The 15,064-nt window shown below is 39.7% G+C and overlaps 2 protein-coding genes across 2 annotated transcripts in view; both read left to right on the top strand.

Moving 5' to 3' along the window:
* LOC131973746 (adhesion G protein-coupled receptor L1-like) overlaps positions 1–15,064 on the top strand; it is an 85,611-nt gene that overhangs the window by 48,751 nt on the left and 21,796 nt on the right. The window lies entirely within an intron of this gene.
* LOC131973841 (uncharacterized) lies at positions 11,081–13,767 on the top strand. The gene is made up of 3 exons (XM_059335941.1): positions 11,081–11,547; positions 11,674–11,707; positions 12,080–13,767. The coding sequence occupies exons 1-3, from the start codon at positions 11,305–11,307 to the stop codon at positions 12,460–12,462; spliced, it is 660 nt and encodes a 219-aa protein (XP_059191924.1). The 5' UTR covers positions 11,081–11,304; the 3' UTR covers positions 12,463–13,767.

Genomic DNA, 15,064 nt, shown 5'->3' with positions numbered 1-15,064 from the left:
AAATTGTAAAGCATTTATAATAAAAGCAGACTGAGGGCATGTATACATGCATATTTTATTTTGTGCAAGTAGTACATTTTATTTATTTTATTTTATTTTATTCTATTTGAATTTATTTTATCTTATTGTATTATACTGTTCTATTGCTTACTTCATCTCTTTGTATTGTGTTATTTATTTTTTGTTGTGCAGCACTTTGGAAACCTTATGTTTAAAATTGTGCTATATAAACAAAGTGGATTGGATTGGATTGGAAACAATTTAACTTTTACTTACATGATTACATTGTCAATATTTAGGTTTTTTTTCTGTCATTCTATCACACTAATATATGTGGAATGAAACATTAGTTTGTGAATAAAACAAACCAGAGATACCAGAAGGTTTTACGTGATCATTTTTAGTTCACGTTTACAATTATATTCACATTTAAAGCATGTTAATAGCACTACTATGTGCATTAAGAAGTAATACAACAATAATGAAGAAACCAAAGCAGAGGACAAGAAACAAAGCAGTCTTGTTCTGTTTCAGTTCGTACTGTATTGCTACCTACTGACCTGCCTACAAGGTAGCTGAGAACATGCTGCCAACATTGGACAATGTCCTACAAGGGATCAAGATAATTAAATAAGAACCAGGAAAGTATATACAGACTGACTTTGTGCTCCTGTCAGATAATCCATTTTCTTTCTTCTTTGTTATCTTTTCTTTTCTTTGGGAGGGGAGTGGTTCATTGGGACTAGCAGATCAAGATAGTATTGTGTAAAATTGTGGGAAATGAGACACAGACAGACACACACACAAACAGAATTCATGGATAGTTTTTGTAATTTAACTCTCAGCTGTTGGGGACAGCAAAAGCACTGAACAGAGGTTTCACTAGTGATGGTCAGCAATTTTTGTTTCGTTTTTCTTACGTAGAGGAAAGTAGAAAGAAAGCGAGAGAGAGAGTAATGGAACTTTTCTTACTGTGAAGTGAAATCAGAGACGGTGACTTCCCTGTGAGAAATCCCAGCGCATCATGATGTTTTTATTTTTATCAAAAAAGGCCCATACGTACTCCTGACCACAGAAAATCCAACTGTGGATATGGAAACTGCTTGTGTGTGTGTGTGTGTGTGTGTGTGTGTGTGTGTGTGTTTCACACTAGTTGACAGTAAGGTTGTAACCTCTTGTTGACAAACAATATTATCTGCAATAACCAAACCTTTTATATTGATATACAACTGGGCAATTACAATTTTCCACAAGAAACCGATAAGATCACATCACTGCCATGTTTTGGAAAAAACTAAATATGCTAGATTTTGCTATTTTTTCCCCCTTCTTTTTACAAAATGCCTACATAACCATGCTCGCAGATGCTTATTGACCTTTTGGTTCCACTCAATAACATGTAAAGCATCCAAAAGGAATCTGACAAACAGCTCTTTCAGTTTGCAGATCAACATTTCTTTCCAAAAGAACTCAAACTGGAGTCAGAATGGGATCCGTTTTAAAAAAAATCAAACTGAATTTATTTGTTGAATCATTTTGTCTGTACTTGGCTGTGAAGTTCTGAGGTTTGTGTTTTTTAATGTACTTATTTATTATTAAGTTTGTGTTTTTTTTTATCGGGGCAAGCTTTACAAATTGGCCTATAAATCCTGTGTTGTGTTGCATTACGTAAACAAACACAGCTTGTCCAGTTTTGGACAAAAGCATGTCCCTTACTTGGGAAAAGGCAGCCGAGCACTGCAGGACAAATTATATATCAAAACGTGCGGTTTGATCGGGATCGGTGTGCTATTACTTTTCTCTACAGAATACGACTGTACGACTTACATCGCGAAAAACTGCCCAAAATTTTGCATTGAAATGAATGGGACGGACGAAAAAAAATGAGCGAAAAAGAACAATAATTGGAGATTTTTAAACGTCTACTTCTCCGGCATAATTTCACCTAGAGACTCCATTTAAACTTTAAACAGTAGACACAAGTCTTGTGTATTTGTGTATTAATCCACATTTCGATAGGTCATATAGTTTTTTATCAATCCCTGTTCAATGACCATGATCATTTTTGGAGAAATTCTGAGATTATAATGGGTGTGTATTGCACGGAATGTTCGTGTCACAGTGTGTGACATCATCGCCAGAGTGTAGAGGGAGAGAAAAAATTGTCAAAAAATAAATTTGAAAACTGCGCTCCAGGCCGCAAATTCCACTCTACAGAAATATGTGTGTGTGTGTGTGTGTGTGTGACTGTGTGTGTGAGTGTGTATGTGTGTGTTTGTCTGTGTGTGGGTGTGTGTGTGTGTGTGTGTGTGTTTGTTTGTGTGTTTGTGTGTGTGTGTGTGTGTGTGTGTGTGTGTGTGTGTGTGTTTGTGTGTGTGTGTGTGTGTGTGTGTGTGCGTTACTTATCTCTGAAGTTTCATCATTTTTCAGGAAATATGACATGTTACAACAGCTCGCTGAGTAATGCTTCATGTGACTTCCTCTAAGGAAAGGAAGAAAAACAGAGGCCTGGGTAAACTCTTGACATATTTCCAAAAAGTATGAAGTATGAATGAAATCAGAAAATGTAATACATCCTGACGTTATCCGGACACACAAGCTAAAGCACATTTTTCCATCACCCACAAACCCCCCCCCCCCCCCCCCCCCCCCCCCCACACACACACACACACACACACACACACACAACAGCACTATATTAAGCAATACAAATTGAAACCATGTACTGTGGTGCTGTTTTTCTGCAATATTGGGCATTCTTTAACAAATCTGTAAACTGTTAAGGAAAGTATTTGTGTTTAATTGTGCCTGATGCTGTGTTTGTGTTTAAACATGCGTGTTTAGTTTCATTAGGGAACAGAAGAACTGGGATTCTACTCTGCAGGAGTACCTAACCTTCTGCTAACTGTATGTCATACTTGTAAGGCTAAATGCTACATTTCTCATTTTCTCTGTTCCACGCTGACTTCCCCATCTCTGTATGTCACTCCCACACAGAAACAGTCCCCACATTTTTCCCATCATAACCACTGCCTTTTTTCACTTGTCATTCTTGTTGACATTTTAAGTACTGAAGCCCCTTTTTTGTGTAATTTGCATGTCATAAACTGAGATTATGTTATATGAGGAAGCTAAATGAGGTGCAAGAAGTCAAATGTATTTGTATTTGACTATGAAAAAAAGTCTTAGTGGGCTTTACAAACGTGCAACATCAAAGCTTCCTGACCTGACCAAGGCTTTCTAAAAAGATTCAATAAAACTCCCCTGAAAAAACCTCAGCACAGGAGGGGAAAACATGGAAGAGACCTCAGAGGTCATTTAAAGGGGATCTATTATGCTACAGTACATACTAAGGCCACAGTATATCAGGTTTCTGGGACATTAATGAGCAGCACAGGGGCTCCACAGGGGACTGTTCTGGCTCCATTCCTGTTCACACTGTACACAGCAGACTTCAAATACAACTCTGAGTCCTGCCACATCCAGAAATACTCAGACAACACTGCTATTGTGGCATGTATCAGGAATGGACAGGAATCTGAATATAGGGATGGAATACATAATATGTTAGAAGAGTGACAGGGCAGGAAGCCTGGTACATATGTTAGTTATTGAAATAAAAATAACAAAATAAAATCCTGGCTTAATATCACAGACTGTACAAATAAAATGACCCTTGTGCATCAGAAACCAAATTCACTTGGCACTATTTTGTTTCTTGAAAAAGCCAGTAAATACAATGATAGTGCCTAGCAATACACGATGTACACTGTACCGGCTGAAGAATAGTAATATAACATCATTGTTTTGTGGTGGAATAGGAGACCTTTGAGTGTACACATAGTCAGTGATGGAATGTAACTAAGTACATTTACTCAAGTACTGTACTTAGGTACAATGTTGAGTTTTACATTTTAGAGGCAAATATTGCACTTTTTTACTCCACTACATTCAGCTGCCAGCTTTAGTTACTTTCAGGTTCATCAATTGAAATGATTATGGGTGTTTATAAATTCAACCCCATAAAAAAATAAGAACTAGTTAAAATGAGCCCTACCTGGACAACAGTAAAATGCTGCTTACATAAATACATAAAAAAATTAATAATCCAATAATATATTTGGAATATATAATAAACAAACTGAGTGGGTTCAGAATAACTCTGAACTCTGAATAACAAGCATTTTTACTTTTGATACTTTAAGTACATTTTGATGCTGATACTTTTGTACTTTTACTTCAGTGAGTTTTTCTTAATGCAGGACTTTTACTTGTAGTGGAGTAATTTCACAGTGTGGTATTAGTACTTTTACTTCAGTAAGGGATCTGAACACTTCTTCCACCACTGCACGTAGTTTTTGTGGCGTAAATCCTTGTGTTTTTGTGTTGCTGCCAGCTTGCCGGGCCATAAATTAGCATCAAAGTTAGAAAGTGCTATAGCAGCACTTTCTACCTTCAGTTCAGTTGTGACATCACAGTCTTGTGGAAGGCCTGACGGCTTGTTAAAAGGTAAAGTAGCTTCTCGGACTACGCACTGTGCATTTCTCCTTGATACTTTACTGTATTTATATAGCATATAGTATTTATGCACTAATGCCCATAAAGTTGGAATATAATTTTGTTTTCAGACACAATCCTCTGTTTATTCCTATTTAAATGCATCAGTAATCACTTTGGAAGAGATTGATTAATAGATTTGAGAAGATATACACTTTATCCGTCAAGAACAGATCACATGTCACAATTATTTCATGGATAGAGAAAAAAATGTATTCCAACTTTATGAGCAACAGTGTATGTACACCTAGACCTGCTTTATGGTAAATAAATAAAATAGACAGAAATCTCACTGTTTACTCTATGGGACATTGAAAGAGAGATTCTCCCCCTCCCAATAGGAGCCATACTGTAGGTGGGACAGTTAGTTAACATGAACAGAACGTTGTAACAGAAGAGGGATATAGAATACATAATATGTTGGTAGTGAGTGTCGGGGCAGGAAGCCTGGTGGAGTTGTATAAAGTATAAATACTTATAATACTATGCAATAGTCATTTTCGGACCAAGTTCTGGGGATTTCCTGAGGAGTTGCCCCCTAGGGAACTATACTTTCTAGGGGTGTATTTGCATTTTCACCACCAATAAGAACATTGAAGTGACATGCACCAGCTGTTTTTTTGTCTTAAAGAGTCCAAATCGCCTGTCTAGAACAGTTAACAGCCCATTTTAATTCACGAAGAACAGACAATTTTATCTACAGGTGATAAGCTATAGAACGCTCTCTTGGAACAGTACTTATTGAAAATTCAGGATGGAAAACAGCAGGGTGGGCCAATAACTAACATATGTAGCATTCTAGCTAATGACAAAGAATAGCAACTGTTTGTAAGAGAAAAAGTGGGACAAACAGCTGCAACAACAAAAAAAAGGGGGGAAAGGGAGAACTTTTGGCTAAAGATATACTCAGGCCCAAACAGTCACTGATGCCAAAGGGTGGAGTGAATTTCAAAGGAAGATAATAAACATATGTTTCAGAACAGCACAAATTCAAATTGTAGCAAAGATCCAGTCATGCAGAGGTTTGAGGGAATGTGGAGATATCATTGCCACCCGTCTACATATATTTTGGAAATGTCCATTATGAGATAACTCAAATCAAATTTTACCAATGTGAAGAAAATGTTTATTGTGGAATTGGTGAGGGACCCCCTGGTGGTGATTCTTAGAATTAAACTGGCTGTAATTCATGATCAGAAAAGGATGTATCTCTTGCAAACATTATTAACAGCAGCAAAGAAGGCAATCACAATATCACGGGATCCCTGCACCTACTGTATGCCGAGTGGATTACAAAAGGAAAAAACTGTTGGTAACAGTGTTCAGGATGGTCAGAAACCTGAGTTTTTTGCTAACAGGGATTACTACTATATGTTTGAACCTCCAGCATTTTTAACATTATATATATGACAGAAAATAAGGAGACACATATGTCCCCTTTAAGTACAGTTATGAGTAAATCTACTCAGTTACTTCTCATCTCATTGCTTGACATGGGGGCACGGTGGCGCAGTTGGTAGCACTCTCGCCTCACAGCAAGAAGGTCCTGGGTTCGATTCCCGCCAGGACGCTGTGGGCATTGGAGGCGTGTCCCCAGCTCCATGTCTCCGGTGTCCCCGTGTCCCCTGAGGATCCCCTTACTGGGACCTCTCACATTGATCCTGGTCGCTATAGAGCCAGACCCTCTGGTCGGTCGGGGCAGGGCGCCTGACGGGGGGGAGAGGAACCGGTGGAAATAACGTGATCCTCCCACGCGCTCAGCCCACTGGGGAATCTCCCCTTGTCAAGGAGCGGTCCGCTACTCCACATGTATTGGAGGAAGCATGTGCTCAGTTCAGGGCCCAGACCGACAGAGACGAGGTAGCGCCCAGGATCAAGATAGATAGGACAAACTGGTTACAGAAATCGTGGGATAAAAATATAAAAAAAAAAAAAAGACATTGACAGAATAATGAGCCGCTGCTCCTTCGTGTCGAAAGAAACCAGTTGAGGTGGTTTGGGCATCTGGTAAGGATGCCTCTCGGGCGCCTCCCGTTAGAGGTGTTTTCCGGGCACGTCCAAACTGGTAGGAGGCCCCCCAGGGAAGACCCAGAACACAGGAGGGATTACATCTCTCGCCTGGCCTGGGAATGCTGGTTGTGGCTGGGGCCGTGACCCGGCCCCAGATAAGCGGAGATGGATGGTAAAAATAAATGTAGTTTACTTGCTGCCAAACAATTACAATATTATTACAATATTATGAGCTAAATGAGTTAAATATACTACGCAAGAACAAATATGATTTACATAGATATATACTATAACCGGCACTGAGACTTTGTTTTTCAGTTTTGGTTAGTTGTTTGACGTCAAAGTCACTGAGTTATTGAGTCATTGTGCAATGTTTAAAGTTTCCTTTTGTGAGGCAACTGTTATTCTGCATAGGTCAAAACAAGTTCAGGCCCTGCTCAGTCTGATCCTTGACAGGTTGATGAGTTACACAACATATTTAATCAACACTATTTTCCCGATAACATTAACTCAGAATTCCAAGAGCCCTTGATTATTATCATAGCAAAGACACAGTCAATGATAAAATGATTAGACCACCCTTGTTTTCTTAGCTCATATAAGTTTAATTCAAGATATCTAGACATTTCCCATGGTTTTGTTAATAATGATTTATTATTTATTATTATCAAGAAAACCATGAAAAATGGCTAGATATCAGCTATTTTTGTTGTTATCATTATATTTGTCCAAACAAATGCACCTTTAGTTGTACCAGGCATTAAAATGAACAAGAAATTGAAGAATAAAAGTGGTCTAATCATTTTTTCCATGACTGTATTGCAATCACAGCTTGAATGGCTCGAGGATTTCTCACTTTGCAGCAGCATTGAATCACAGCTTCCTGAAAACTATTAAAGAACATAACTACAGCATACTAGGGGGTGTAATTCGGTTTTGTATTCACATTGAAAGTTCTATTATACACACAGAATTGAGACTTGTCTATGAGCTGCAGAGTGTGTGTCTCCTTTTATTTCACAACTTGATGTGACAATCCTCCAACTTTCTTCACATTTGATTTCAGTCCATATATAGGACTGAGCTTAGATGTACTGTGCATGTACTGTTTTGTGGATTTCCCAAGCGATGCTATCGACATTTTTAATTGACAACTTGTTTATAGTCTGATGACTGGTGTCAGCATTGACAAATTTAGCTTTCTCAGCATAACAGTCAACTCACAAATGCGTTTCTGGGCCAGTGACAGTCACTTCCCGTCTTATGGCTGTCTTTTTATAACTGTGCACTTCCCTTTCAGTAAGAGCCACAAATATTCCCTCAACATTTCTCTCTTTGCAAACTGTGCGGATCTGATCAGCTGATCGTGTTTTGATCACATTTGAGCGTGATTACCATAAATCCCAGAGTAAACTCTCCTGCAGGAGGTCGGGGCTGCATGGATCATCACCTGATGCAGCAGTAATTACACCGCTCATCAATTCCTGACTTTCTGTATCTTACAGTTAAGTTACCCAAAGCCCAAAAGTACAGCACATGCTCTGTTCACCTGGAAGAAACCTATAGACTCAAGAGATATTTATTGATCTTTGCATTTACAGCTTAAATGTGATCAGCAGTCACTCACTGCATGCTGTCAGCACAGACCCAAACACTGATTAAAAACATTCTGGGACCTCTGACACCCAGCGCATAGAGGCACACAGCACCACTGTCGTAGATCATACCAACAATGTTGTCAGAAGCAAATACTTGTGCCCATCTGTGCACCCATGGGTGTGTTGGTATCTAAATGTGTGTGTGTCCAGGTGCATTGATGACATATTGCTATCTTGAGGCATCAGAAAGTGATTGGGCCATTTACCAACAAAATACTGGTCTAAAGCCAATGGTGCAGTATTTTCATGTTATTTAATGGGTGCATCATTCAGATAATAAGATGAGCAGGTTAACAATAATAAGTACACTTTTTCCTTTTTACATTCACAGTTCAACATTTAAATGCAGTTGTTGATGGAACAGAGGATTGGGAGATGGTGGAGACAGAGGGCTCGCCTCTCCAATTTAATAACAATGCAATACTTGAACTTAGTTTAATTTTCCTTATGTCTAAAACGGTTAAATAGGACACGAAATGCAACCCCTTTTCCCCTTGTGCCTTACTTTGCGCTCAGATTATGTGCTGTTTAACTACCAAAAGTGGAGTTGGACACGTTCATAATGCACTTGCAGCATGCTCTTACAATAGACCACGGGCTATAGATTGTTTAAATAGAGCCATAAGAGTAATCTAAGCCCATAAAACATACTTATTAGGAATCAACAGAAAACAAAGCCTGAAGCTGAAGGGAATGCTGTGAGTTTTAGAGGTTTTTGGCCATTAACAAAAGTATTTAAGAATTTCATTTTTTGACCTGCTGGTTGCACTCCAGCAAAAGTCAGGGGATCAACAAAGTCATAATCCATCCCTTTGGGATTTTGAATATCAGTATCAAATACCATGTTAATCCATCCAACAGTCTGGAGCTACAGACCCACGTTGTCACACCTTGAGCCATATGTGTTACATTACACCAAATTGTGATAAAATAGATCATTTAAATGTCAGCCTGCATCTTCACAGTGATTTCCAAAGTGCATCAGTGATTATAGACCTATTGATTTTTTTTTATCTGCATCAAATTGATATTTATGGACAGGAACATAGAAGACAATAAACTCTTTTATCACGGAGGCTGAATCACAGTGGTGGGAAACATTCCCTTTTTGATTTGGAACCTGTCTACAGGGTTTGTTCCCTTTCAGTCACAAGCTTGTTGATGAGGTCCAGATGATGCTGGCTCATACAACCTGGTGTTGCAGGTCATCTGAAAGTTGTTTGGCAAAGTTAAGATCAGGATTCTGTGCATGCATACACCAGTAAAGGTCACCCTCACTAAATCAAGAAAACTATAAATCGGGATGGACCTCAATTTGTACACACGGACAGTATCAAGTTCAAATGGCCTCACTCAGACGGTTGTGCAGACCTGAAGGTGTACAGTATGCTGTAGCTTTAAGAAATTCCTTGTGTGACCTGTGAAGGAAATTTGGTGTTTCCTGTCAAGGCCTTGTGGGAACTCAAACTGTGAACTTAACTCTGATAACACCATGTGAGAGGGAAACGTGTAAAGACGTGAGGTCTGTCCTGATGTGATGTATAGGGGGAAGGTTAGGGCCGCATTGCCTCTTGCTGAAGAGCCAATGCAACAGCTACAAATCGAGTGATGTACGGGGTTATGTTGCTTTGTTAAATAACCATCCTGGGACTGAGTGGTCTATTTGAGTACGGATGTGTTAATAAAATTTTGAAAAGTGAGTATTGTGTGCCTATTGTTTGGCCAGCTCACCCATTAACTCAATTGTCAAAACTGCCACGAAAGACATCATATTTTAAGGCATAACATTTATTTTAAATTGTCCCAGTGCAACTTTCAGGACTGTACACAGATTGCAGGGTGATGCAAGTCTACATCTCACAACTTAAAAACCTGCAGTCACATGCTCAGCCCCACAACTGTAACTACTGCTTTTTGTTTTCATAATGAGCACACAGCCATAGTGCCAAAAGTGAGACACAACCACTACTATTTAATTGAAATTACAGGGTCCAATATGTTAGCGTGACTTTATAACACGATTCCAACCAATCATCAATTTCCAACTTTTGTTCTCTTGTAAGAAAACTTTCATAGTGAAAACACTTGTTTCCTGTCCCTCTATTCTCTTCTTCTATACTTTCCCTCTCAGCCTGGGACACTTCTTCTGTCTATCCCCTCTCTCACACTCATGATGTGGGGAATTCCCATGCAACTTCATACTGTATTATGAAAAGGTTGTAGATTGATTGTGTGGCAAAGGGCAGTGGAAAATATTCCTGTTTAACTTTCGTTGGGATACCTGCACACACACACACAAGTCCGGAATTGACGCATGTTTTTGCACAACAACGAAATTCACATTCTGATTCTGATTTGATATCAGAGGGCACGTGGATACGTCAGGTACATAAAACCTGGAGGAATGACGCTGTGAGCTTTCTTTAGCTCGATGATGAAATAAAGACTCCAGTCACACATCCAACACATTCCTATTACATCCCACACACGTGCAAGCACACACACTGTTTCTTTTCTACTTGCCAAAAAGTAGTTTTCCATTAAGGCAACTATGTCCACATTCACATTATGTTTCAATCATCTCCATTGTGCCACTTTTGCCAGGCTCAAAGTGGAGAGGGAAAGCTGAGCCTCTGTTTGACTGTCTCGGAACGTAACTTAGTGAGGCTGGAGGATGCGCATTGTCTCTCCCTTTCGTTTTCCACCGCACACGCTGTGTCTGAGGCGCACTTGCGCAATCGCAGAGAGAACAGCGGAAAGTCTGTGCGTCTCGTTTTCTCACCTCGCGAACACGCGGCGAATGAGGGGGCGTGAGCGCGACGAGGCGAGAGGGAAATCCATGACTTCCGCGTTTTTCCTCCCTGTCTGAAACTGTGCACAATACTGTAGGCTATAAAAACCCATCATGGTGCTGACAGAGGCGACATTCACACTAAGACGTGGACTGGGCTTATCAGGAGTATCTCTGTGCAGGGAAACCACTCAACACCTGTAGCTGTACCACTTCTAACGCCTTTTAACCGCCGAATATAAAAAACTGGACAGTCTCTCAGACGCTCAGGCATCACACTGCCGATTAATGGGACGCCACGATAAAGAAATGGACGTAGAGTCTCTCCAGAAGAGCGGCCACCGCCGCGGAAGGTGCCTGGACGTTTTTCTCGTCGGGTCAGTCATTTTTCTGTTTGTGGCGGTGGCTGTTGTGACCGCCGGCGGACTCATGCTGGTGATGCAGCTGCACTCCAAGCAGGACGCCCCGCGTCCCTATTTTGAGTATCAGGCATCACAGCAGACAGGACAAACACCAGATTCAACATTCAAGGTAAACAACTGACTCCTGTTATTAAAATCTGAACAATGACCTGTCTCCCCTTCCTTTTTAAACTTTTAAACAACACATGTTCTCTGCACATTTTAATCCACTCTATCTTTATGGTTTTATCAACAGGCGCAGAACTTTGCCTACCTGGAAGCCTTGTCGAGTAAGTCGATTTTTATTTGCTGAAATCAGCCATATAACCATAGACTGTATGCATATAACACATGTTTAACGGAAAGATTCACAAGAATTATGACAAAGATAAATGACTAACTAGGCCTACAAATAGTGATTTGTTTTTAGGACCGTAATGCCATAATGCTTGAAATGACAAAATCCTTAATTTGCATCACTCAAATAATATCTAAACTATTTAATTATATGATTTATAGCTATATAGCAAAATCATGTCAGATTTAAGGCAAGACAACACAAGAAAGGAGTGTAACTATCAAGCTTTTCCAAAAAGAAAAAAAACAATCAAGCCTGTTTTTGCTGTGTATACGCCATCTAAATGAGATGTCTCCTCCTGCAGGCGAGCTGAGGACCTCCACCGTGAAGTTGGATTCAATCCCCTACGGTACAGGGACTTCTGTGGGAAGCAACTTCGAGTTTGATTCACAGCAGCATTCACTGACGCCCAAAGAGGCGGGGACCTACTTCATATACATTGAGCTCAGCCTCACTTGTACCCACAACTGCAGCTCGGGTCATCTCAGCGTGCATGTTGGCGATAAGCTCACCTGCGAGGTAGAGCTTCCAGATAGGGTGGACTCAACACCTGTGAGCAGGAAGTGCTGGACAGTGAGCCAGCTGCAGAAGGAGAAACTGCTTACTCAGATGACTGTACCAAAGGAACTGGAGAACTGGAAACTGGAACTGGGCAGCTCAGGGTTGGGGATGTTCCTCGTGGGCTAGTGTGGACACTGTAGTGCTACGAGTGTCATCAAGATGCAGATCTGCCTGAGACCATTGGCTCGTCACTGAGTCAACACCAGTTTGTGTTATCTTAAAGTCCAAGTAGGTGACAGTGGACAAGCGCCGGTGCTATTTTCAAAGCTATGACCAGATTTCTTGCAAACTAAGACGGCGAAGCTTAGCAAGATTTAAAGCTGGACTCTGAAGAGAAGTTGCATTTATGATAATGCAAAGAGCATATGGAAAAGAAGAGACACTCACCTCATTCTGTATATATATATGTATATGTTACTCTGTATATGATATATTTATTTGATAATATGGAACTATTTATCTACCTATATTTATAATTTTTATAGACATTTATTTTAATGTAGATATCACTACATTAGTGTTATGTGCAATACACTGCAAGTTTATTCAGCCTTCTTTGCCTTAAATGTGGCTTTAAAGCTCTGTTTTTCATTTTATAAATGGCTGGGGGCATAAAGTCGAGGCTTACAAATGTGTGATTATAATTCTACTCCTCCAGGACCTCATTTAGAACTAGTGTAGTTGAAATGGAGCAATTTAATCTCTTTTGGCAAATGATGAGTAACAATAATGAGCATCACTGCACTTAAAAGTAACTTAAGAAACAAGATCCATCTGTAATCAAAACATGAAGAAAATATGTTAGATATGTGGACTCTTGAATTGTTTTGAAAGTTATGTAAGTCCTGTGGACAAACTACACAATGTTGAATGTATTTTATCATACTCCATATTAAACATGGATATGGTGAACACGGAGATCATTTTGGTGTGAAAAGTCGACAATGACGAGTGTGGAAGTGATTGCGACAAAGTTTCAAGTGGAATATATGAAAAGTGTATAGGTAAGGGAAAGTTCCCCACTGTTACAAGACCCATACCGGGAACTGGATGTACATCACTTCCTGTTTATTTACCAAACAGTGCGGTTTAGACAAAACACTATGTGGGTTCAGCAAACATACACAATAACATCTCCTGTGTGATATAAGCCCAAGTGAAAACAAAGTCTCTTCTGCTGATACAGCATGATATACGAGTCACAGCTTGTAATTTCTCACCGCAGACGAAGCAGACGGCATGCTCAAATATCTAAGGAAATGCCATCTGAAAAATTGGTGTATTTTGAGCATTACTTTTGTAATATGTCGTGGGTGTGTGTGTAGTTTGTCTTTTATTTATTTATTTTTTTTACATTTCTGCTCTTTCTCCATTTATTTTTTTAATGGTGCCTCACTCATCAACAGTAAATGCTGATTCCCAAACTGAGAAACTCATGAAGTATGATTTATTGTTCATGATCAAAGCTATACATCAGTAGATCAAGATATGTTTAGATCCTTTACTCAAAGTGGCTATAATCAATATTTGACTAAACAGCCTACATATCTTCTATGATTGCGCTGCTGTTACTTTTTCTGTCCTTATCTCAGAATAAAGAATATAACAGAGACAGTTTAAAAGCTTCTTTCTAGTGCCTTTGAATATACCAACCTTTGGCAGTGTTGCCATGTTTGTTATTTACATCCTGCAAAACCAGAAGTTCTATAGGGTCTGATTTCTGTGGTGCACCCTCTAGTGAAAACCTCCAGTAGCACGCATTGTTCACAGGCAAGTATGTGAACAATGACATTAACAATGCAGCTAGTTGCATGGTTAAACAGCAAGTATATCTCCGGCCTTAGTTTACACAGTAGAACGAAAGCTGTTCTATGCTCTCATCAGAGCCACCAGACTCCATTGATCAAACAGTAATTTTAACCTTGCAGAACATGGGAGTTGATATTTTAATTTGTGTTATCGTGTGGCTTTGGTGTTTCAAAGGGTTTGCTCAGATTCAAGTCACACAATAACACAAACTACCTGATAGCGGTAGAACAGCAGCCCCCGTGTTCTGCAAGGTTTTTCTAAATGGAGTCAGGTGACTTTAAAGAGAGCCCAGTTAATGTATTCAGTTCCCCCTGCGTAATGCTTAACAGGGCTGTCCGATAGCAAGGTATAGCATTGAAAATATTCTCACTCTAGTGTAAACTCAAACTGATACTGATTTTTAGGTGGCTAACATGAAAGAAGGGGACTACATGCCCATTTTACTACCATAAATATCTGCTTTACCACAAGACATATCCCCTGAGATAGCTGAAAAAACTGCTCCTTAACCTAACCAAGTTGTTTTGGCACCCAGGCCTAATCAAGATCGGTTATACCCCTTATTGACCAACACAAACCTAGTTCTTTTGCTGGGCTGGTGCTGGTTTGCAGTTGGTTCAAATTGCGAACCTTCTCAGAACCAGTTTGCCTTCCACAGGCTATAGAGTCACGTCATCATGTCACTGTATAGTCTATACTTGTCTTGTCTGCAAGAAGTAAAAACCTTGTTCTCCCACAACTTTCTCAAACTCAACGGAAATAAAACAGAACTCCTTTTGGTTGGCACTAAATCCACATTATCTAAATCCAACAGTTTTTCACTGCACATTGATAATAACACCCCTGTCCAACCCTCCCCTCATGTCAAAAGTCTGGTTGTCATCCTGGACAGCACCCTCTCCTTCACTGCCCATATCAA

The sequence above is a fragment of the Centropristis striata genome, chromosome 1 (assembly GCF_030273125.1).
Source record: "Centropristis striata isolate RG_2023a ecotype Rhode Island chromosome 1, C.striata_1.0, whole genome shotgun sequence".
Lineage (NCBI taxonomy): Eukaryota > Metazoa > Chordata > Actinopteri > Perciformes > Serranidae > Centropristis > Centropristis striata.
Note: the sequence above shows the minus strand (reverse complement) of the source record. Positions and strands in the feature narration are given on the sequence as shown.

Excerpts from the sequence above, each read along its gene's own strand:
- LOC131973841 (XM_059335941.1), top strand. The coding sequence starts at position 11,305 with ATGGGACGCCACGATAAAGAAATGGACGTAGAGTCTCTCCAGAAGAGC. Across the intron at positions 11,548-11,673 it reads CACCAGATTCAACATTCAAG|GCGCAGAACTTTGCCTACCT; the intron begins GTAAACAACTGA and ends TTTTATCAACAG. Across the intron at positions 11,708-12,079 it reads CTACCTGGAAGCCTTGTCGA|GCGAGCTGAGGACCTCCACC; the intron begins GTAAGTCGATTT and ends CTCCTCCTGCAG.